Source organism: Protopterus annectens, chromosome 7.part1 (genome assembly GCF_019279795.1).
Source record: "Protopterus annectens isolate FY-2018-M chromosome 7.part1, PAN1.0, whole genome shotgun sequence".
Lineage (NCBI taxonomy): Eukaryota > Metazoa > Chordata > Ceratodontiformes > Protopteridae > Protopterus > Protopterus annectens.
In genome coordinates this window covers 133,692,492-133,717,351 of record NC_056740.1, presented here as the reverse complement: position 1 = coordinate 133,717,351, position 24,860 = coordinate 133,692,492, and the positions used below count along the sequence as shown (strand labels likewise).

The following is a 24,860-nucleotide window of genomic DNA, read 5'->3' as shown; positions in this document are numbered from 1 at the left end:
TTTTAGAGTATTGATGGTATGCTGCTAACGTTTTTTTTTTTTTTTTGAAACCTATGGTTTTGCTGACCTCTGTCTAGTGTTTCCTTGAATTTAACAAGTTTGTAGTCGTGTGTGTGTGTGTGTGTGTGTGTGTGTATATATATATATATATATATATATATATATATATATATATATATATATATAAAATTAGTATGTGACTTTATTCTGTGTAATTGACTTTTTTGAAGTTGTAGGCAGTATGCACAGATGTCATTGAATTCATTTTTTCTAATTAGTCCACATTGTGTCCCATTATTTAAGTAGATTGAGGAAGTCATTTGTGGCTCTTCTTGGCCTTTTTTAAAAACATCCATATTAAGGAGAATTATTTTTTTAGTGAGGGGGTGTTAGGAAATTCAGCAGGCTAAATAAGGGAACAAGTTTGAAAGAAATGTAAGCATTTAGTGGAAGTAAAGTTGATGTTGAAAATGTTTTCAAAGGGTTTGTTTCATCTTCCAACCCTTTGCTTACACAACCATCATACCAGAACTTGTCAGAGACTTGTTTGGTCAGTGGTAGATATTTCAAATCATAGGATGGGGGATGTACTTTTTTTTCTAAAGAAAAAGGCATCCTCCATGAAGGTGTTAAGGCATGGTTTGGGCTCTACAAAAGCTTGAATCCTATCTCTTTGGCAAATAGTATACCATGGATACAGATCATAGCCCTTTAATGTGGTTGCATATGTCAAGTGGTCAAACTGAAACATTTTAGTCCTGTAACATTACTATCCCACATAGGAATGTTACTAGTAATGTCAGTAAAGATCATCTTTCAATACCGTGAAAGGGGTGGTTTACCTAAATGTGCTTTCATCTCAGGTATCATTTTGTAAGAATACCTCATGAAAACTTTCTTTGAGGTCTAGAAGGGAGAATAAGATGTGATGCTTGAGAATAAATTTGCTACTATTTTTGAATCAGCTGTAACAGACCTATATTATTATTGCTGCACTTAAACCTATATAACACCTGCAATGGGTTAACTAAAAATATAAATGCAAATCAGAATTGTGTGTTTTTTTTCCTTGCCTAGAATAGATGACTAAACACGTGACCTTTCTCTAATCAATATATAGAAGAGTACATGAAGTTTGTAAGTAAAGATTGGAACTGCATTCTTCATGGTAAATACAGTAATTATACATAGGATGTGAAATATGTAACAGACATGAAAAAAATAAAAAATGTACATATATAATTCTTCACAAGAACCTACTCTGGAAGAATTCTTGAGATTGATGGAAGAAACAGCGACATTAAAAATCTAGGTGAAGGAATCGAGAATTTCACCTAAAACATGGACAAACAATCCTTGGGAAAAATGTTAACTCTTATTGAGACATTAAACTGAACTCTGAATAATTAATGTGTAACTTTATACTTTATTAATTGAATATTATAAATTTTTGTTACTAATTTCATATATTTTCTTAATTTTTTTTCCCTCCTTTGTTCAGGTCAGTTGTACATAGTGTATATAAAGGTTTATAATACTTGTTTATTGATGATTGTATTGTTGAACATTATATTATTTGGAAAATAAAAAAATATTTGAAATAAATAAATAAATAAATAAAAATGTAATTATTCTGTTGCATGATTGTAAAATATTTGCCTATTTCCTGAACTAGGAAACTAAAGGCCATAAAAGAGCAATTTGAAAATTCTTTAAGGTGATAGCTAACCAAAAGCAGGAAACAGATCCATTAGCAAGTATAGGTGAACTGTGCTTCATTGTGTGTGTGGTTTCTGTATTGAAAATATATAAGCCGATAGCTAAATGTCCAAAAAGTCAAGAAGAGAGTAAAAGAGAAAGTACTACATCGGAGCTTGTGATGTACACACACTTGTATATTGCTTCTCCACTTTTGTCTCTGTCAGTTATGTGCTCTGAAAATCCAACCAGCTTAATTTAAGGCTGAGCAATTCTTTTAGTTAGAAGACAACAGAGATGAATTAGCTACAGACAGATGTTTTTCTTTCTAGCAATCTATTTGCTCAAAGTGGTTATTTTATTTTTTTTTTATCTATGCAGTTTTGTATTTCTCTACATACTTAACTTTTGGCTATACTGCTTAGCTCACCCTTTCTTAAATATTTTTATTTGTTCATTATTGTTTGCTAATGTATTAATTGATACAAGGATATTTGCTGCTAAGTGGTGGAAAGCTGCTGGTCTGTACCTCTAAATGGACAAAGTGTTCTGCTACACATTACCATTTGTGTTTATAATTATTAAACAAAGACAAGAGCAGTAAATTATGTACCAACATATGAACTGGCTCAGCAATATCCATATTTATGAGGGCATGATAAAATTAAGTATTTAGGAGTATGGATTAAAATGATTCTGGTGTGGCAGCTAAGGATATGTGGGAATATACTAAACAAAAGATAATACAAAAACTGAGAAAATGGAAGATTTGTTATGTGGATATTGATAGTAAGATAGAAGCAGTTAAAATGTTTTTAGTCCCTTTAGTCTTATACACAGGCCAGGCATTTTTATCAACTAGAGGAGAAGTTGTGGATAGCAATTAATAAAGAACTGAAGGACTTTATCTGGGAAGGGAAGACGACGAGGGTCAATTGGATTAAGCTGATTCTTCCAGCAGAAAAGGGCAGATTGAGATTATCCAATTTGAAGGGATATTTCAGACCTACACAGTTAAGGCTCCTATACATAGCACAACCAGAAAACTATAATTCAAAGTGGAAAGGGATGAAGATGAAATGCGGGGGAGCTCAAGAAACAAGAAGAGAGACTGTGACTTTGGATGCAGACCTTTAAGGAGAATAACAATATCTATAAAGTAGCAGAAAGTATCTGAAGAACTAAGCCAACATGGGAATGGAGAAAGGAGATTCTGCTGATAAGGATGACTGCAATTAGGGATGTAGACAATAGGCACGAGAGGGCTGGAAAGGAACAGCATTGGGAGCAAATAACTTGAGAGGGAAAGATGATAGAATGGGAAGATGCTAAGAAGTTATTTAGTCTGCAGGTTAGAGATTGCCTTCCTTATCAAGGATTGATATCAGAGTATAGACAAAGAGAAAGAAATAGTGGGGGTCCTAAATGAAAGAACAGCACTGGTAGAGTTTTTAGTACACTCTAGAACAGAAGCTGCCATTAAAAAGAATAATTAGCAGAGCATATAAATATTGCACGATAACTATAAGACTCAGAGGAGGTTAGAAAGGATTGGGAAGACAGATTGGTTAAGCAATTCACAAAGAAACAATGGGAGTATATATATATATATATATATATATATATATATATATATATATATATATATATATATCCCAAATATGCAACAAAATCTAGAAGATTTAGGATTTTTCCCTGGAAATGTTTACATAGATATTTTTATACCCAATTAGACTCCAAATAATTTTTCCACAGGTCAACAGCAAATGTTGGAGGTATGATGGGGAAGAAAGAGGTAATTGAGAACATATTTTCTGGATTGTGCTGAATTGGCAGACTTTAAGGATTCCCTGTTGGATGCACTGTTGGAGATGATGAGTGGGCAGATTGGTGTGATGAGGGAGATGATTTTTCTGAGCTATGATACAGAATCAGAATTGCCTAGACATGGTAAGGCATTTAAGTGTCTAATTATGGTGGATGCCAAAAAGCAATTACTAGAAAATGGAAATCAAAATCTAAACCAACTATACTAGAAGTAGTGAATATTGTAACAGAGAAAAAACAGATCTTTAGAAAAGGGCAGGAGCAAACTGCACAGGAAAAAATGGGAATTGTGGGAACAATACATACAGGTGAGGAGTAAGCTTTAAAAGAAGGCAGGACTTAAATGAGGTAGGTAATGTTTGACTGAAAATTATTTGGTAGATTATAAGTGATGTATAATGTTTGCATTTGTGAGTGTGTCAGTATGGTTTGTGATATAAAATGCTTACACTTAGGATTGTGTCGGTGTGGATTGTTTTCATTTATATAAATGTATGATTGCCTGTGCCATAAGAGATCATTTAATAAAGATGTTTCTTGTTAAAAAAAAAAATAATGAAAGTAACTGGTAAATTCCCCTTTCAGGTAGTCTGGAATGGTGCCAGATTACTACCTTAGGCCAGGATAGAAGGCTGTAGTGTTGAGGAATATTATTAACTTTTCCTAAAATGAATGTGCACATGTGAGAGAGAGAGAGAGAGCGAGACAGAGTGAGAGAGAGCATGTGTGTGTGTGTGTGTGTGTGTGTGTGTGTGTGTGTGTGTGTGTGTGTGTGTGTGTGTGTGTGTATTTGAATGTAAAACTTTATTTAAATGTTAATTAATGAAGGGCAGTGAAACCCAGAGAATGAGAGGTGATAAAACACTGGGCCAGGGATCTAGGCTAAAGTCCCTGCTTGGCGGAGTGTTGTTCAGATTAAAGCCTATTCTTTGGTGTGAATGGTGTAGGCCCATGACAAGGGCAACAGTGCACATTTACAACATGCTGTAGTAGCCAAGCTGCACTTACTGAGTTGTTTGATTCATATTTTTATGCCTTTTTATACTTTAATCTGTTTAGTATCACTGGAGATATGAAACAACAAATCCCTGGTGATCATCAGATTTTATATAAAGATAATTTGTTTATGGGCAGTGGAACAGATCCAAGGACTACAGCCCTTATCCAGTGAATTTCACAATGGACTTCACAGTGGTGGCAGTGGTGAGATTCAAACTCCCATCTAGCTGTCACTTACCGGGCTTCAGCTCCCCCATTACTGTAGTCCTCCCTCATTGAATAAGAGAGTTACAGCTATAACAAAGTTAACCTAACATGCATCAGTAGTGATCAGCATTGTTTCAACTTTAAACAGTCCTGCTAAATGTGTCTGGAATATTTTCAAAAGCAGTTAAAAAAACTACCATACCTTCCTCAGGGGATATTTAACAATCACCTACATATTGCCCAGTCATCTGTTGTAGCTTTTGTATCCACAGGAAGAAGAAACATGTTCAAAGTGTACCATCACCTCTTATTTATTCAAGCATCAATTTCACCTTCATACTTGCATTCCATGAATAGCTGCGGTGGTGGTGCTGCGGTAGAGTTGTCCCCTCACAGTAAGACGTTGTCCTGTTCGATTCTCAGCTAAAGCGTCTTCTGTGGAGACATGCGTGAATGGGCGTACCTTCGTTGAAGGTTGTACGTCAGGGCTGGCAACTCGGTACGTAAAAATCTACTGCCAATCATTAGCGGACCGGAGTTCCACTGTGGCGACCCCTAACCGGGAAAATCCAAAAGATACAACAACTTGCATTCCATGAATAACAGAATTCTTCTTTGAGCTGCAGCACCGGCAATGATCTGCATCATTTTGAAGGTGCCGAAAAAACAATGAAATCATCATGCAGTGGCATCTTTAAAAGCCCAGTCATCTCCCCATTCTTAGTTACTTACATTGGAATGCATGTCAGCTGCTAGAATCAGTTTCAGACCAGGGCAGCCTTCATCTTGCACAGCAATGCAATGATCTTTCCTGCCTGTTTTTTCTATGTATCCCCATTTTCTGGCTGTACTCCTTTGCCACCTTCCAGCTAGAAACCCAAGCCAAGCCACCACCTTGTACACTATGCCAGATTCTGCAAATTGGCCCAGTCATGCCTTTTCACTAAACTGGGTCTAAGAGGTGACCACTCCATGTAACCAGAAACATGTTCCAGGACGCTTCGCCCTCTACTTGACTTGCACTCATAATGCTTTGCTTTCCAGTATCAATCTGCAGCCATAAAGCACCATCCTATAGCAAGCTAGACACAAGAATATTGTCATCTGGGCAAGCGGTAGTCATTGATTCCCTTGTCAAAACTCTGTTACATGTATTTTTATCTTATAGAAAGAAACTGCTCCCTCTAACAATTTGCAAATGATTTGTTACCCCGCCAGGATCCTCACAAGTATGTAGAATAAACTGGATTAAATGTAGCACCCTTCGGATACCTATTCCACCTAACAAGGAACTTCTGTAAATGTCTCTGGTGAACTTCATATGTAAAGGCTACCTCTGTACAGATTAATTTGCAACCATACAATGTCCTTTGCAGGGAAGTTGCCTGACAAACTACCACTAATATTCATATAACTATCACACATACTGTTAAATGCCACTGATTGTTCCTAACAGGATCCACTTTCCTCATTTCATGGGGTCAATATGTTTAGTCAAATATGGAGTGTCCTACAACAACTGCCTTAGCCATCTTTCCAGATATGCAGTAAAGTTAGGGTCTTTCACACCATCTTGGAGACCAGTTATACAAAAGCTGCATCTCCTGGATTTCCCTTCAAAGTCATTTTCTGCCATGCAAAGCCTCCAAAGCATCCTGTAACTTTCGTATGTGATTTTTTTTGTCTCTTCCCTCTGCTTTCTAAGTGAGAAGTATTCCGTAGTACAAGATATTCTGTTCCATAAGAGTAACAGAAGCCTTTGTTGTCTGCATGAATAGCTGCCAGTTCTTGCACATATCTCCCATATCACTTGTAAGGGAATGCAGTTTCCCCAGAGTCTTGGCCAGCTGTTCCTAGGTTCCTGCATATTATACCACTATCTGTTATCAGAATGCATCTTTATTTCCTCTCTTCCACTTCAAAAACAACATTCCCAAACCAAAATATAAGAGGGTAGGAGTGCCAAGCTTAGTCTGCCATCTCTGTTCTGGCTCAGAAGTGCTCCCACTCCAAATTAGAGGAATCTTATTAAAAAGAATTACAGATTTTAATGTGAAAAAACTGCAGATCACTGGTATGCCAGCTATATATCACAAAGAGTTTGGAGCTTTATAACCACATAGTAGCCATGATTTTCTGGACTGCACATAATGTAATACAGGGTGAACCAGTTTCTTTCTTTTCTAACTGACACCAGTAGCAGGTACCCTTTCCATGGAGTTCCCTCTCAGGGCATTTTTGTTGTGTTTATAGTTGTAACTTGACTGAAGTCTCTTGAATGGGCATGGTATACAAACCTAAGGTGTACTGCAATATATAATTCACTTCCCTAATTATTTTAAGTCTACATTCAGTGAGATTTATATTAATTGAGCTCTGCTGTGGAGTGCTAAACTGACCAGTGGCTGTTCTTCATAAGAAATCACTGCTTGTGGAGTTTCTGCATGATTTTTATGGGTTTCTCTTTTTTCCCTAGTTGTGCAATAATGGAGTTAGTATGTGTAAATAAGGGGTGTAGGAGTAGAAGTCCTCCACATGTGGGAGAGCAGGATGACTTGCCAGATAAAAAAAAAAATGCTTCTGAAACATTTATCCTTGAAACGAAGGTTCAGACAGTTGTTTTCATCTAGTTGGATGTTTGTGGGCTTGTTAAGTCAGTGAGCCTTAGACGAAATCTGCAGTTTAAAGGTGTCACATAAAACAGTGTAGAGTTTGTTGTTGTTGTTTTCAGTGTTGTTTTTGGTTTTTGGCTTCCATGTTGCTGACCTTGAGCTGTGACATTTCGAACTGTTCTGAGAATACTGTGATTACATTTTGTCTTAGTTCAAGTTTTGCCTTAGCCTTTAAGAACAAGGCTCAGTGTTATAATTTACCTATTTATCCAAACAAAATGTAGTGAGCACATCAACATAAAACAAATGCAAACTAAATGATCACAGTGTATAAACATTTCATGTTTTTTTTACTTTTTCCTGAGACATCAGTCCCTATTAAAGTTACAGAGATCTACCATAAAAATATTTTATTTTTGTAATTTTGTTACTTTACTCTACAGACTGGAAGGAAAATGATGTTCCGTTCAGAGCCACCTGTCCCCAAGCATAAAGAAGATCTTGACCAGGAAGCCACTGACAAAGAAAAGGAAGAAATGATCTACTACTTCACATAAATTGTTTGTGAGCATTCAAACGCTGCACAACTAATTACAGCATAACTCACTGGATCATTAAATTCAACTTTTGAGTTTCTTCCTTGTTAGTTACTCCAGCTGTTGCCTAGCTTTACTCTAAATTATGCTTTTTTGCCACATTTCATTTTACATTTAGAAGATAATGTATTTTTCTTTCCCATTAAATTGTTCTATGTTGTTAGATAAATAATTCTGAGTGCCTTCAAGTGTACCATCATCACAGATGGTGACATTTGCTCACAGGTTACTTTATATTGCAAAATAATGTGCAGCATTACAGAAGAGTTTCATCTCAGTAGAAATTAAACGTCTTTGGATTAGAAAAAAATAAGTCTACTTAATGTGGGACATCATTAGAAGTGACTGAGCTTCTTGATGGTTTCCTTTCACTGTAAATTTAGAAAGAACCTATACACCTATGAAAACATGGAAGGGTGAAACCAAACCTGAAATAAAAATCTATCAAATGTTGTAATCCTGGTATGCTGTGTGAAGTGATTTACTTATGTTTATTTGCATGGGTTACATATGCCAAATTGTACTGTGAAAGTACCTGAACAACTTTATAGAATCTAAACTTGGATTATAAATGCGAATTCCAAACACTGCAACGAAACAGGCTCCAAACTTAAAAAATCGTGTTCAAGTGTATCCGAAGACCAAAAAGCAAACAAGTTGATATTAGCGCTTTCATTCGCTTATTTATTACGTGAACTTCCTCAGAAAAACAGTTCCACTCATTCATTCTTCCTTTTATACTTAATCAACAGGAAATGACATAAAGTCCACTTCAAATGTATACATATGTATAAAAAAACTATTATATAGTTTAAATTATTGTTAAATATACTAACTATTTGTTCAATAAAAAACATTTTAAATTTATAGACTCGTTGAGTCCTGGATATTTATCAGTCCCTAAAACTAACTGCCATAATGTTTCTTTACATTCCAGTGCATTATTTAAATCACCACTAAAAATGATTTCATTAATCTTTTCAACTACAGAAAATTCAAATTTCTTGAAATTACTACAAATCAGAGCATGCTTGGCCAAAGAATTATTTGTATCTTTCTTTTTAATGGCCAAATTGTGCTCATAAACTCTATGTTTTAATGACCTGATGGTTTTTCCAATGTAATAGTGGTCACATGATGCACAACAAGCTATGTAAACAATATATTGTGTATTACAATTATAATAATCTTTAGCCCATATAGTGTAATTAATATGTTTTAAAGTTACAAAAGAACTATTACTGATGTATCTACACTGCTTGCAATTTTTACAAGCATAGGCACCTTGTTTTGTACTAACTACTCTGGCTGCCATATTAATTTTCCTGTTATCTGACTCTACCAAAGATTTTATGTTTGACATCTTCTTATAAGTAAATTGTGGTCTTGTACCTATTTTAGCTATGAGTTCTTTATTACCCAACACTACCTTCCAATTGTTGACTATTATTTCTTTTATACACCACATTTCATTAACAATGTGCAAAGGGAATGCTATGTTGTAATCTTTCACTTCTGAAGTATTCTTTTTTGTACAGGAACTCACTAATATATCTCCTGATTTTAAGATAGGCTTGGCTACACCTTGTCTCAATACTGACACTTCTTGTTCTATTTTTTCCAACCACTTCACATCGTACCCTCGCTGTAAAAACAATAACCTAAGAAATGCCATCTCTCTAATAAACGTTTCATCGTCTTTAGTTAACCTACTTAGTCTGATGACTTGTCCTTTAATGACACCTTTGTGTTCAGGATGTAAACTATCCCCATGTAGGTACTGATTAGCAAACACTTCTTTCCTATAAATTTTACTGATGAATGTGTCATTTTCTTTGTCAATACTTAAAAGTATATCTAAAAACGAAATACTTTCACCAAAACCACTAATTTTGAATTCCAAAAAAGGTGTTGTTTTATTTAAGTCGTTCACTAACTCTAGAAATTGTTCATGTGTACCTGTCCACAAGAAAAACAAGTCATCAATAAATCTATAGTAAGCCTGTATTTTAGAAAAATAAGAATGTTGTATCAAAAATTTCAATTCCCAGTTGGCCATTACTATATTAGCAAAAGATGGTGCCACTCTTGCACCCATGGCCACACCTGAGATTTGCTGATATATATTTTTGTTGAATCTAAAAAAATTGTTATTCAACACTAGCTCCATTAAACTGCATATGGTGTTAACTTTAGTACTCACCAATTCTGTATTGTTGGTTAAATATTCCCTCATAAATTCAATACCTTGATCTGAATTGATAGAGGTATACAAGACTTCACATCTAAAGTCCCAAACTTCATAGATCCCAATGCCCCTTTAACATTCCTAAGATTTTCCAACAAATGCCATGAATCTCCTAAGTAAAAACGTGATTTCTGTACTATCGGATTCAATATATAATCCAACCAAATATATTTTCTGTCTTGGAATATTTGGCAGAAATAATGGGTCTAAAAGGTGGATTAAATTGTTTTTTTCTGTATTTTAGGAATACCGAAAAAAGTGGCCAATTTTGGATGCTCTACTGTTAAGTATTCATAACTTTCATAGTCTAACTCTCCTTGACTGAACATGTCAAACAAAATAATATCCAATTGTTGAAAACTATGCTTAACTTCATTTGTATTTACTTTTCTATATACATTTTTATCTCCTAACATAGCTAATATAGAATCGTCGTAATCTTTAGTTTTCATGACCACTATTTTTCCGCCTTTATCAGCTTTCATAGTTCTAATAGTAGAGTTCTTACATAAATCACTTAAAGCACATTTCTCTTTCTGAGTGAGATTCTGTGGATACTCCTGTAAATGAATGCTTCTAAAGTTGCTTTCACATAAATTTTGAAATACTTGCAAAGTTGTGTGAAGTGGGGGATTAAAAGTACTTGTTTTTTTAGGTTTCCTTTCTAATATGCTGTCAGATAACTGTAAAACATCTTGCATGATATAACTTAAATTTAATTTTCTCAAGTATAACCTAAAATCTACCAAAAGTTTTCCTTTATTCGTACTGGTGTTAGGTATGAAAGAAAAACCTTTCTTTAAAACATTTTCTACATCAGGTGAAAGAAAAAAATCAGACAAATTTGTAACATTAATGGCAAAATCATTTGCATGATTCCGATTGTTAGGTGCAGCTGTCTCATCTACCACCTGAATTTCTTTTGATTTTGATTTTTCTTTTTCCCTTTCCCCTTGTACTGAGTGGTATTGTACCACTTTCAAGTCCGTTTGTTTTGTGCATTTACTACTTGAAAAGGGCCCTGGTTTTGCCCTTCATTAGACTGTGAAGTAACCTGTGCATAAGTAACTTCGTTGTCACAAGACACTACTACATTTCCATTGTTTTGTATTGTCCTGTTGTTACCATTTGGAGCATCTAAAATACAAATGTCATCAATCATATTGTTCTTACTAGCATTTACAGTATCTTTTGTACTGGTGTTAGTGATAACAGTCTGTCCAACTTCTTAGTTTCCATTGCCACTATACACAGTTCTCTGGTTGTCTGGAACTCTTTCTAAAACGACATAAGCCACATTTGTCTGGTATGCCATAATGTCTCTTTTTAATTTTGATTGTTTTCTCGATATGATGGTTGTCCTGTGTCTGTCGGCCTTCGCCTCTACTCCATTATACAACACCAAATGTTCACCAAAACAACCAAAGTTTTTTATTTTCATATCTAGAGACTGAATTCTTTCTTTAACACTAATAATCTCTTTTTGATAATGCGCTGTTAACATGCGCATCATGTTGACGCCAGTAGTGTTATATAACTCTATCAAGTCTTTACACAAATCATCACCTGGTATAATGCAATTCGGAAACTTGGCTGTCCGCAAAACTTGCGGAACTATTTTCCTGGTAATACATTCTTGCAAATATTTAATTTCCAATTCCAAAGTCACAAACTTAAAAACCAAACGTTCGAGTTCGTATATAGCTTTTTTACAGTTTATACTATCCATGTACTTGGAATCGATGTTTGGTTTACTTACTTGTGTATTTGAATTTTCTAATTGAATAGAAGAAAACGGGTTGTCAACTGTCCTACTAACGTATTCCATAACGCTGTTTTGTTTGTAACCAGCTTGTAGTCCCACAATGGTGTTACTTCGTTCTCCACCATTAGGTACAAGACCACAATTTACTTATAAGAAGATGTCAAACATAAAATCTTTGGTAGAGTCAGATAACAGGAAAATTAATATGGCAGCCAGAGTAGTTAGTACAAAAAGGCACCTATGCTTGTAAAAATTGCAAGCAGTGTAGATACATCAGTAATAGTTCTTTTGTAACTTTAAAACATATTAATTACACTATATAGGCTAAAGATTATTATAATTGTAATACACAATATATTGTTTACATAACTTGTTGTGCATCATGTGACCACTATTACATTGGAAAAACCATCAGGTCATTAAAACGTAGAGTTTATGAGCACAATTTGGCCATTAAAAACAAAGATACAAATAATTATTTGGCCAAGCATGCTCTGATTTGTAGCAATTTCAAGAAATTTTAATTTTCTGTAGTTGAAAAGATTAATGAAATCATTTTTGGTGGCGATTTAAATAATTCACCTGAATGTAAAGAAACGTTATGGCAATTATTTTTAGGGGCTGATAAATATCCAGGACTCGAGTCTATAAATTTAAAATGTTTTTTATTGAACAAATAGTTAGTATATTTAATAATTTAAACTATATAGTTTTTTTTATACATATGTATATATTTGAAGTGGATTTGATGTCATTTCCTGTTTAAGTATAAAAGAAAGAATGAATGAGTGGAACTGTTTTTCTGAGGAAGTTCACGTAATAAGTGAATGAAAGCGCTAATATAGACTTGTTTGCTTTTTGGTCTTTGGATACACTTGAACACGATTTTTTAAGTTTGGATTATAAATGCATTACACCTCCCTATGACAGATAACAAAACAGCAAATTGTGTCCATGTAATATCTAGCAGTAAATTGCTACTCTTAATGGAAATGAAATGGAATAATTTACAGTTTATTATTTTACTGATCATTGTACACTTCATAAAAAGTGGTATAGAAGAGGCATTCATGTAGGTTTGTTTAGAAGACTAGATTCACATATTTTCTTAAATTGATCGGTTGTAAATTCTTATGAGTAAATTTGTACTCAGGAGTCTGCTGCATCTGGCTACAGACTCAGAGACAAATTTGGAGTAAATGCTTGTGTTACTCCTCTGTAACAGTAACATTATATTTATGGAGTTCTAAACTACAGCCTTCCAGATATGATGCTCATAATCTTCCAAAGACTCAGTTGTTTGCAGGTAGTTAGCTAGAGGGACATTTGTAATGCAAATGAGTAGTTGTGTCAACAAGAGATGTGAGCTCATTGGCGTTCTCTGCATTCCATACCATTTATGCTAGAGACATCAAACTAAAGGTAGATCAGTCTTGGTCAAAACTGCAGGCTATGCATGTCATAACCATTGTCTTGATTTTGCAGAAATGCTTAGGTTTACCAGTACTATGCACAGAAGATGGAGAAAAGGAAGAAAAAGGGAACATTTATGTTCAGAATGCCTGAATATACCCATAATTTCTGTGATTTTGTTCTGAATAAAGAAAAGCTAATGCATTTTGAAAAATGTATGTACTTATGGCTAAAGTGTAAAGTACCTGTAAATTAAGCATTAATTAGACATGAAGTACTATGTGAAAGCCATAAGTTTTGTATTACTTTGTATGTATCCTGGTGTTGTGGACGGGTGTGGCTATGCACAATCATGCTTGAAGGACTTAAGGCAAGTGGCAGAATGTGCAGATTTTATTATTAATATATTTTTTAAAAATAAAGGGGTTTAAAATGTTTTATATAGGAATATCCTTTTGTTGACATCCTGTTGGTTACTTTAAAGAATGGAAAGGGGAAGATAGAAGATTGAAAAAAGAAGAGACACAACAAAGAGGGAATCACGGAAAGAAAACATCAAGTGGTTTGCCACTTTTTCAAATATTTCAAATACTTTTTATATAAGAGGGTAGTGTGGGTGGGAAATAACTAAGAGGGTATACTAGAAAGGACAAGGGAAGAAGGGGTGAGGAAGTGTGGTGAAGAAGTCCCTAGTCCACTAAGCCTCAAGCATTTTGACAGCCAGCTGGTGGTACAGTGGAGGACTCCAGTGTTGAGGGGGAAAGGGGCCTGTGGTGGAGCGGTGGTGAGTAGTAACTGGGTCTTGAACATTCAGAAGAAGTTCTTCAGCTGGCTTAATTTGTCTGTCCAGCACATGCTCAACCAAGTCCTGAAGCCCCTGTTCAGTGAGGGTTGCTAGGCTGCCATGTGGTACTAGTGTCATTGCCTCGACCCTGCATGGACATGCGTAGATTGGCAGAGGTTGAACACACCCTAGCCTAGTAGGTATGTGTCTGGGCTACTGCTGAAGATTTTGGATCTGTAAAAAAAATTAACATAAATTGAAGCGAAAGAAAATAATAACGCAGAAAGAAATGCATAATTTAAAAAATGGTGAAAAAGGGCGAGGGAGACAAAAGAAAAAAATACACACAAATTTATACATCAAATGAATGTAAATTTCTTACTTTAAAATATTTTTGTATATATCTTTATTGAAGTTAAACCGAAAGCACATGAAATACTTTGTAGAATTGGGAGTACCAACATGGGAAGTGCATATAGGAAGAATGCTATAAATGCTTATGCATATTTTGGATGAAACTTTATGGGAAGTGCTTATGCGTACTTTGGAAGAGAGTGTATTGCTAGCAAGTTCTGGTGGGGTTTACATGTTGCAGTCTACTATAAAAACATAATGATGATATATATGCATGATATGTATTTGCAATATTGTGCTGAAAATACCCTTTATCAATACTTACATGTAATAAAATTAGTTAAAAGACAGAATACTGCAGTTTATAAATTGACATATATTTTACATTTGGTTGCAGTAATGTACTGAATGTACTATAGTGCTTCAGCTACCATGCTTTACATTATTTCTTTATATATATATATATATATATATATATTAAGAAAATCAGTTAGAGTGCTACACTTACAAACTGACATATCTTATACTCTTGATTGCAGTAATGTACTGAATGCACTGTAGTGCTTCATTTACCATCCTTTTTAAATTATTTCTTTATATATATTTATATGTATGCATATAGGTCTACTTCTAAATTTTGAAGTTTCAAAACTTTTAATTTCTTATGGTCGAGACCATAACATCAAAGTTTTGAAACTTTGAACTGTTTAAATGGAGATTGCCATACAACGCTGAATGGTATATTTACCATTTTCCTCACTGTACTGCAGTCTCAAAGTTGGTATATTTAATTAGCAGGGGGATGGGGATGCAGGGAAGCTTGCCTCCCTGCAAAAACATAAAAAAAAAAGATTTTTTTATTTACTTTTATTTACATTTTCAATTTTCAAAACTTCAGTCTTATGATCTTGACCATAAGAAATTCGAAGTTTTGAAACTTTGAAATTTAGAAGTAGACCTATATGTATGTGTGTGTGCGTGTGTGTTGTGTGTGTATATATATATATATATATATATATATATATATATATATGTATATGTATATGAATATATATATATATGTATGTGTGTGTGTATATATATATATATATATATATATATATATATATATATGTATATAAATATATATATATATGTATGTGTGTGTATATATATATATATATATATATATATATATATATATAAATATATATAAATATATATGGGTTCACTTTGAAGTTCACTTTGGAATCTCAAAATACTTAAATGTTGAATTTCAGTATCTCCAGACCAGTGTCAAGACTGCAGTAGTGCGAAACTGCAGAATATCGAAGTCAAAAATGTCGAACACGCAGTAGTGATGGAGCTTTAAGTGTAATGTTTTTTAAGGGTTTTGGGGAGGGTTTATGTTTGTGTGAGTGTGTTGGGGAGTTTTAGGTGTGGGTTAGGGTAGGTAGGTGAGAGTGTGAGCGCACAGCCCTCCACATGAGGGGAGGGTGCAGGGGGGTTTGCCCCCCTGCTTATAGGAAGGGTGGGTGTGTGTGTGTTTGTTTTGTTGTGTTCGTGTGTGTTCTTTTTGTTTCTTGTAGTGTCAGGAGGTAGGTGTATTTGTGTTTGTGTAGTGTAGTGTTTTTTTTTTTTGACAGTTGCAGTTCTGAAATTTGTGGTTTTGGGTTTTGGGTTTTTGGCTTTATAGTCCCAAGATACTGAAATCCGATATTTCAGTATTTTGGGATTATAAAGTGAATATATATATATATATATATATATATATATATATATATATAGATATATATACACACACACACACACACACACACACACACACACACACACACACACATACATACATATATATGTATATATATATATATATATATATATATATATATATATATATATATATATATTAATGAAATAATTAAATCAGTTAAACACATGATTCTATTTACTACTTGCTTACCAGCCTTGGGATTATCCTTTCCTGCTTTCACCTATTGTAGGTGATTTCTTCCTCAGTTATAAAGAGAAGACATAAGACAATTGTTATTTATCTGTATTTCACCTTTTTTTCCTTTAATATTACTTTTATGACTAGTACTTATATGCAGTCCATTTGATTCACTGCAGTACTAGAATACTATGCATTTATTTAAATATTTATAGCAATTTGAATTCTCACAATCTTCCTTTGACTACAAATTAAAAAAAATGGATGCACTTTTGGTGGAATGGTGTTTTAAAATATTATGCTTTGCATGTAACAATTTATGAATTGTGTTCAGCCAGAAGGTGTTCACACAGTAAAATTTAGTGATTCAAGGATGTTTTCAGTTCCTTAGCTATACAAAAGTGCTTGCTTTGATAGTTTTCTGCCTTATGATTTTAAGCATATAAGGGAATGATTTAAAAATGTTTACAGAAGCAATAGAGAAGTAGTATAACTGGTCTTTTTCCACTAAAATATATGATGGTTATTCAGTTGACTGTTCAAACTCCAGCCCCACTGCAACCTGTACTCTGACTAGGGTGTGGTAACTGACAGAGGGTTCAGCCATCTTGTACATGCAGTTAATATTGTGGAAGAAATTATTGTCTTTTACAATTATTATGTTAAAAAATATTTTTCTGGCCTATACAAACAAAATATTTTCTTTACAAAAATGGCCTGCATATACTTTAATTACTACCTGAAGTACTGCACTATTAAAAGAAATTGTGTGGAAATGCATTTTTTTCTTTCTGCAAAAATACATGAACAAGAAGTGTAGTCATACAGATGTATATCTGTGATTTACAGACGTATATATGCAGACTATTGTTTTCTCTTACACATATTACATTTGCATTATTATAATAACATTGCAGATATATATTTACAGTTACATGTACTTCTGCTGGCAAATACTTTCAGTTTTGCAATATTTTTAAAGTTTATTTTTAAACGTATGTTTAATATGACCAAAAAATAATTGCACTGCTACTAATAATAATAATACAGAACTCTGTCCTTCTCTCCACTACCTGGACAACCCACTCAACTAGCTCTTAGAGTCTATACTTCTGCAGGTTGTCATTTCTGTGGCAGTACTATTGGCTTGCTAACATAAACCTAAGCCTGACAGGTGCTCACCCTATTCCTACCAGATGTCCATCTTTTTCCACTTTTTACCACCTTTGCAAGCATAGAACTTATCCAGATATGACTCCCGAAGAAGGAAGACCATTATTAAGGTCTCCTTATCTGACCAACTTGGAGTGTGACCTTGTGCCTTTACAGGTGCTGCCATCATTTGAAGTGCCAGAACCAGAATGAAGAAAGTATGAGCAGGGCCATGGTTCACATATTTAGAACCACTCCCTTTGGGGTGTGACATCATCTTAGCCAAACCCAATTAACCAGCAGGAGCATTAAACCAAATACTGTTATTACTGGCAAGTTTGGTTTTACTAAAAATGCTTTGTCACATACATGTTTTGTAAAGGAATACAGTCACATTTCATTTTATCATGGATAAAAACATGAGCACTGCTGGGTGCAAGCAGTTTTGATGGTTATATTGAAGCCTCATACTCCTCAATGCACAGTAGCAAACCCCATCCATCACCCGCCAATCAATGATGTGCCCCAATACTTATTGTCATAGGTTCATATGAGCTTGCTAGGCTATTGGCCCTTGGGCCTTTATAAGCCTAGCCATAATGTACCCTTGTTCCTTTATTCACAGAATGATAGGAAGTTACTAGGCTAATGGCCCTGGGGCCCTTACAAGCCTAGCCAAAAGTTTATCCCCATAAAGAAATCTTAGTCAGCACCTGTCACCCATGTCAATGAGGGACATAGTTGAAACCCCTGAGACAAATTTGTGGTTTCCTATCCACTCATCAAGGTTATGCTTGAAGAGGGTCAGTGGCGTACTCTATTTGATGTCTATGGGAAGTCTATTCCAGAGATGAACAGCCTCTGGGAGCCAGACCTGCCTCTCCAGCATATGCCGTATATTAGATTCAGGCCTTTTGAATGGGTAATGCGCGAGGGGATAGACTTATGGATATGGAGCATCTCTAGTAGAGCAGGGTCCGAGACTGTCTTGTAGGCCAGACACGGATTGCCTCTGAGCAATTTGTACAATACTGAGTAGAGTAATAGTGATCTGAGCCTGTCTACATAGAACAGGTGTTGGAGGCCATGGATTCTGTTTGTGAGGTATTTCTGTGGCCTTTCCAGTTGGTGCATACCAAACAGGGCATTATACTAAATTATTGGTCTAATGAGGGAGGAGTATAGGGAAGTAATAACCTCTTTTTTTCTGGATGCAAACCCTTTACTTATGAGGTGAACCAAGTAAAAGGCTTTTCTAACCACTGTCGCTACATGGTGATCGAATGTGAGATTCTCATCAACCTGATTACACAGGTCTGTCACCACAGTTTGTGTGTTTAGGGGGTTTCCATTGATGTGGTAATCAGTAGGGGTCTTGTTTTTGCAGAATGGTATGATGTTACTTTTTTTTGCATTTAGCTTAAGGCCATGACTTTGGTACCAGTCATTAGTGGCTGTGAGACCTTCTTTCAGTATGTGACAGCACCCAACTTACAGTCTTCTGCAAACTTGGTCAGCCCCAGGCTTTTGTCTTTGCCTGGACCTCTGAGAAGTAGATGCCAAAGAGTAGGGGTCCCAGGACAAATCCCTAAGGAACTCCACTAGTGACAAGTCTGCTGCCAGAGGTGGAGGCACGTACTTTGACTTTGAGGGTCCTGTTGGTGAGCCAGTTGGCCACCCACCTGATGAGATAGGGATTTATGCCAAGTTGTGGTAATTTTTCGATGATGCCCGAGTAGAGGATTGTGTCAAAGGCCTTGGCCAAGTCAAGGTAAGCTGTATGTACTGACTTTCCCTCATCCAGGGCCTTGATTACAGTCTCAGAGAAGCCAACCAGGTTCAACAGGAAAAATCTGCCCTTGATGAATCTGAACTGGGTGGGGTCAAGTGCTTGGAGATTGCCTTGTCCTTGTGTATGAGATCCATAATAATACGCTCCATGGCTTTACAGAACAAACTTGTCAAGCTAATGTGGCAATAGTTTCCAGTGCTAGTAGTGGCACCACCTTTGTGCAAGGGGATGACTATGGCAGTTGTCTACTCTGCTAGAATGAAGCCTGTGCTTAGGCTGTGATTAAATAGGGTGCTCAATGGCAAAGCCAGTTCTTGCCGGAGATGGTGCAGAATACAGCCTGGGATAATATCAGGTTCCATGGCAGCTGTGTTCTTTGTCTTGGATCTCTTCAGCAGCCTCATCAATATTCATTAAGCATTCAACAAGACAGTATGGTATGATTTAAGCAGGGTTTACAATAATGTTTGTTTAGCTGTAAGCACCTATGGTTACCACTAGTCCCTCTCTGGGCAAAATAGTCCCTCTCCTCTACTGAAAAATGTCAAATATGAGATTTTAAGACAAAAACAATATATCCTAAGTTTTCTTTAATATTTGTGTAAAACAATTATTTTGTATCTGAAACACCTTAATGTTTCTGAAACAGTATAAACAACTAAAATGCTATACGAATAACCCTATAAGCACTACTTCGTCTAGTACCTACTCGGGTATCATTGAAAAACTCATCAGCTTAAATGTTAACCCATACATCACAAGATGGGTTGCAAACTGGCTGAGTGACAGAACCCACAGGGTCAGAGTTGCTGGCGCCATGTCAGACTCAAAGCCTGTCACAAGTGGTGTACCACAGGGCTCAGTCCTGGGCCCACTCTTGTTTAGCATCTACTTTTCCGAAGTACAAGCAAACACAGGAGGGTTATGGCTGACAAAGTTTGCAGATGACTGCAAACTGGGCGCCATTGTAGAAAACACATCTGACACAGATATCCTTCAGAAGGGTCTCGCAGAAACGGATAACTGGTGCCAGAGCCATGGCCTAAAGTTAAATGCCAAAAAATGCATAGTCATACCCTTCGGGAAAAACAAGGTTACCCCTAGCTACCAAATAGGTGGCAATCCACTGAGCACAGAAGAAGTTATCAGGGACCTGGGGACCCAGGTTGATAGTAGTCTGTCATTCGACACCCATGTAGCTAAAGTAGTTAGGAAGACCTTCTACATTGCCCACCTTATCATGAAGGGATTCTCATCTAGATCAAGGGAGGTCATAGTCTCCTATACTCATCACTCATCAGACCAATGATTGAGTACAATGCCCCATTCGAATGTATCTGACCCGACACTTGCAGCAGCTGGAGAGGCCACAAAAGTTCCTCACCAAAAGGATAAAGGGTCTCAAACATCTGTCCTATGCTGCCCGACTGAAAGAACTCCAGCTCTATTCAGTCGCCACCGCTTGCTCAGAGGTGACCTTTGCCTAACATACAAGGCCATGTCAAACCCAGATTTGATGAATATGCTTCACCTCAAAAATCTAGATCCATCAGAGCCACAAGGGCGAGAGACTTAAACCTCGACACGGCTATTAATAGGACATGCTGGAGGGATAGATTCATCACCCAAAGACTCCCTATGCTGTGGAATAAAATCCCGGTATATGTGAGGCAGAGCACCTCGCTGGCCTTGTTCAAGAGAAATCTTGACCAATGGATGGGAGATCGCAGATATACCCCAGGGATTACCTCAGTGTCACTGCTCGACAGAGGCACAGCAAAATAATGGGTATAGTTCCCCATACTAAAGGGGTGGCGTAAGCCACAAAACTATGGGCTAGGCTTGTAAATGCCCTCGGGCAGATAGCCTAGTATGAACCTATGAACCTATGAACCTATGAACTAATGGAAAGCTGAGCCTTAATGATTATCCAATTCCTTTCATCAACACACACACACACACACACACACACACACACACACACACACACACACACACACACACAAAACTACTTTCTAATACCCATACCTAAAATACTGTGAATTATTATAAGGCATTGTAGAGAAAAAAGCAATAGTTGCTCACTTTTACTGTCACACACCCACAAATGGCTTCTTTGCTTCTTTCGCTGCCGCACACCCACATGATTTACCTCCACACCTCTCTGCTGACTGATTTTGATTCAAAACTCTTTTCCTCCCAATTCTACCAGACATTAGTGATTTGGGGAGAATATTTGGTGGATTATATTTTATAAATAATGCCAATATCTAAGAGTTAGTGACCTTGTTTTACTTCAAAAATACATGCCAGTTTGCATTATCCTTTTCTGTTAACTTCTCAAGTTAGTAAGACTAATATTAAAACATTTCCTTGATCGTCCATGACTATTTCTGGACTTGTCCCTAATTCTAGAGATAAGAAGTTGAAAGCATGTTTCTCCATTTCCATGCCTCTTATATGCACAGTGCACCAGCCATAGCTCTAAACTATCACAGGTTTGCCCAGGACAGTAAACTATTAATCTACGGTTTGAATTTTTTTTCTGGAATATTTTCAGGTCTACTATATCTTTGTCTAGGGTTCAGTCCATCATATATTCCAACTGTCCCTGATTTTCACTCAGAAATTGTGCTCTGTACTAATCCCTCATAAAATTGGATTTAGGGACCTGATTGCCACTCAGTAATTATGCTCTGTACTAGTCCATCCTAAAACTGTGGATTTGGGGACCTGATTTTCATTAAAAAATTCTGCGAAATACTAATCCCTCCTAAAACTGTGGATTTGGGGAAAAAAGGTACTGATTTCCCATAATGGATAACAGCTGATACAGATACAGACTTCTTTTACTTCAGAATTAATTTGCATGTGTGTCAGTCAACAGCCACTGTAAGTGTGATGTCATCAGAAAACTTCCATGTTTGTCAATTATACATTATATGGATATGACATTATACACATATTACCTCTCCATCAAAGTAGCCATGCCAACACCTGCACAGTCCCACCTGGGGATGTATGAGGCTTCACTATAACCATTTTGGCTCAGCAAAGACAAGAAGGTCACATCAGGAAATGGTGTCTTTTCTGATAAGACTCAAGGCATGGAAAAAATACAAGCACTTTTGGTGACTCACTGCTGTTGATTTGGTAGAATAAAGTAAGGAAATTAATCTATTTTTTATATCTTTGTAGTTGCTTAAACTGATAGTGCTATGTTCTGTTTTACCTGTCACATTTTGTTTTCTGTTTGAACTGGCCTTTTTGTTTTATGTGGCAGATAAACACTTAAATTCCCCAGGCTGCACATTTCATATGTTTTTTTTTTTTCTTCCATCAGTTAATTTGTTTGAGTGGTACTTCAATACACAGAGTTTATCTGTGGCCTTGTCTTTTCTGATATGACTCAAGACGTGCAAAATTTACAAACACTGCTGGTGACTCCCTGTGGTGATTTTTCCCACCTAGATTTCCATTCCTAGATCTGTTTTTTAAACTTGGTGATTTTTAACCTGCTCACCCTTAGTGTAAACTCAGCTTTGTATGCTCCTCCCTTTCTACGCATACTATTGATATCTTGAATTATTTATTTGCCTTTCCTTGTGCTTTTTTGAAACAAAGTGCATTTTGCCTCTCCTTGAATGTTCTACTGATTTACTTGTTCTCATGAGTTATCTAGCTAGCTGTTGGATAAAGTAGTGTATTGTTACAGTCTAGCAGCCTCTTTTCTGTGTTTTAAAATCAAAAGGACTGAGGAATTTCAGTCTAGTGGCAGTGGATGGTAGCCTGGTATGTATACATTGGGGAAACACACTTGAGATTCCTGCATGTAGTTTTATTGGATAGAAAGCTTATTAATCAGTTTACCTTGTTTATAGTGCCTTTTTAATTTCTGCAGAATTGAGTGGCTCTTGACTCATTTCCGTATTGAATAATCATACTTCTATAAGCTGTTTAAAGTACACTGCTATTGATACCTTGAATTACTTATTGCCTCTCCTTGCAGCTTTCCTTAAGTTTAAGCTTGTTTTTTTTACATTGTACTTCAGACACTCTTATTGTGCACAAAAAAGGCTGTAAGTGTAGTCATTTTATTGGCAGAAGGTTCAGTAATCAGTTTTCTGTATTTCCAGTGCTGGTATAAAATAGGCATATTGGCATAGAGCTGCTCGCCACGTCAGTGTCCTTTACAGACATAAACATCTAGAAGCAAATTTTTCCTTTAGAATTGCTTATAAAGTACAGCAGTATGTTTAGAGCAAATACCTTGCACACTGGCAAGGTTAAAGCAGCTAGTTGCCCATTGAGTGGCAATACTGTTAAATTTAGTATTTTATAACCTAGTCTGCCTCCAACCCTTAAGCACTCTTAATATCCTTCTGTTAACTATCATATCCCATACCCTTGTAGCAAACCAATTAGGGGACCGGAGAACATGGATATGCAATTTCCTAATATCTCAGCAGCCACTCAGCTGGATATGGGTAACTTGAGACAATGCAGTAATAAACTCCTGTTTACTGGCAACCACTTAATCCTTAAAGTAATGGATATAGTATGTGAGAGGTGTACATACACAATACCATTGAAGGCTAAACTGCGTTGTAGCGGCACACATCAGGTTGTCAAAACAGCACACACAGCACTCTCCACACATAGCATATAACACTCACATAGCCAGACATATGCCAAGGCACTTAAATGCATTTTTGCTAAAGAAAAAATACCTCATAGAAGACCTATCAGCAAAGATTATCCTCAGCAAATCCAAAAGCACTTGACAAAAAAACAACTAACAATGTACATACAGCCTTAATCAGTGGAGCCCTAAATACAAAGCCCATAGGGCAAGCAAACACACTTCCCAGGACTTTGGTCAAGAGGGACTCCATTGTAAAACATACTAATGCCTCTCTAACCAGGCTGAACAAAGAGAAGAATACTGTTAGTTGCCTATCTGGAGTCAGGATCCACCAAATTATGCATACACTCAAGTCACTCCACTACAGTTACCAGAATGATTTAAAAATAGTCCATGTAGGTGTAAATGACCTGAGACATACTTCCCTAAACTATATGAAGAGAGAGATTATAGATCTCTCTCACTTTCTATGTGTCTCAGGCTGGTATGGGGCTACCACTGAGCAGCATATTACCTTCACCAAGGGTGATGCCAAAGATGATTGTTCATAACAATTGGCTTTATTTCCAATGTTATTCTAAGGGGATCCAATATCTGTTAGAATGGAAAGACATGATTAACAAACCATGTTGCTTTGCCAAGAATGGTCTGTACTTGTCCCCTCTAAGCTTTCAAGTACTTGCTCAAATGTAATCTTCTTCCATAGAGCCTTTTTTGGACAATGCCAAATTGGCAAACCTACTATCATAGCAAAATCAACTCAAATGACCATCAAGGTGTTACTGCTCAATGCCAGGAGCCTAAACAGCAAGCTAAACTTCCTCCAAGCCCTCCTTGC

At 36.1% G+C, this 24,860-nt stretch overlaps 1 protein-coding gene across 1 annotated transcript in view; it reads left to right on the top strand.

Moving 5' to 3' along the window:
• Positions 1–8,396, top strand: part of CFAP100 (cilia and flagella associated protein 100) — a 375,752-nt gene extending 367,356 nt beyond the window's left edge. Inside the window, exon 12 of the mRNA XM_044078592.1 lies at positions 7,787–8,396. Within this exon, the coding sequence (XP_043934527.1) occupies positions 7,787–7,900 (114 nt within the window). The 3' untranslated portion in view covers positions 7,901–8,396. The remainder of the gene's footprint in view (positions 1–7,786) is intronic.
• The last annotated feature ends 16,464 nt before the right edge of the window (positions 8,397–24,860 follow it).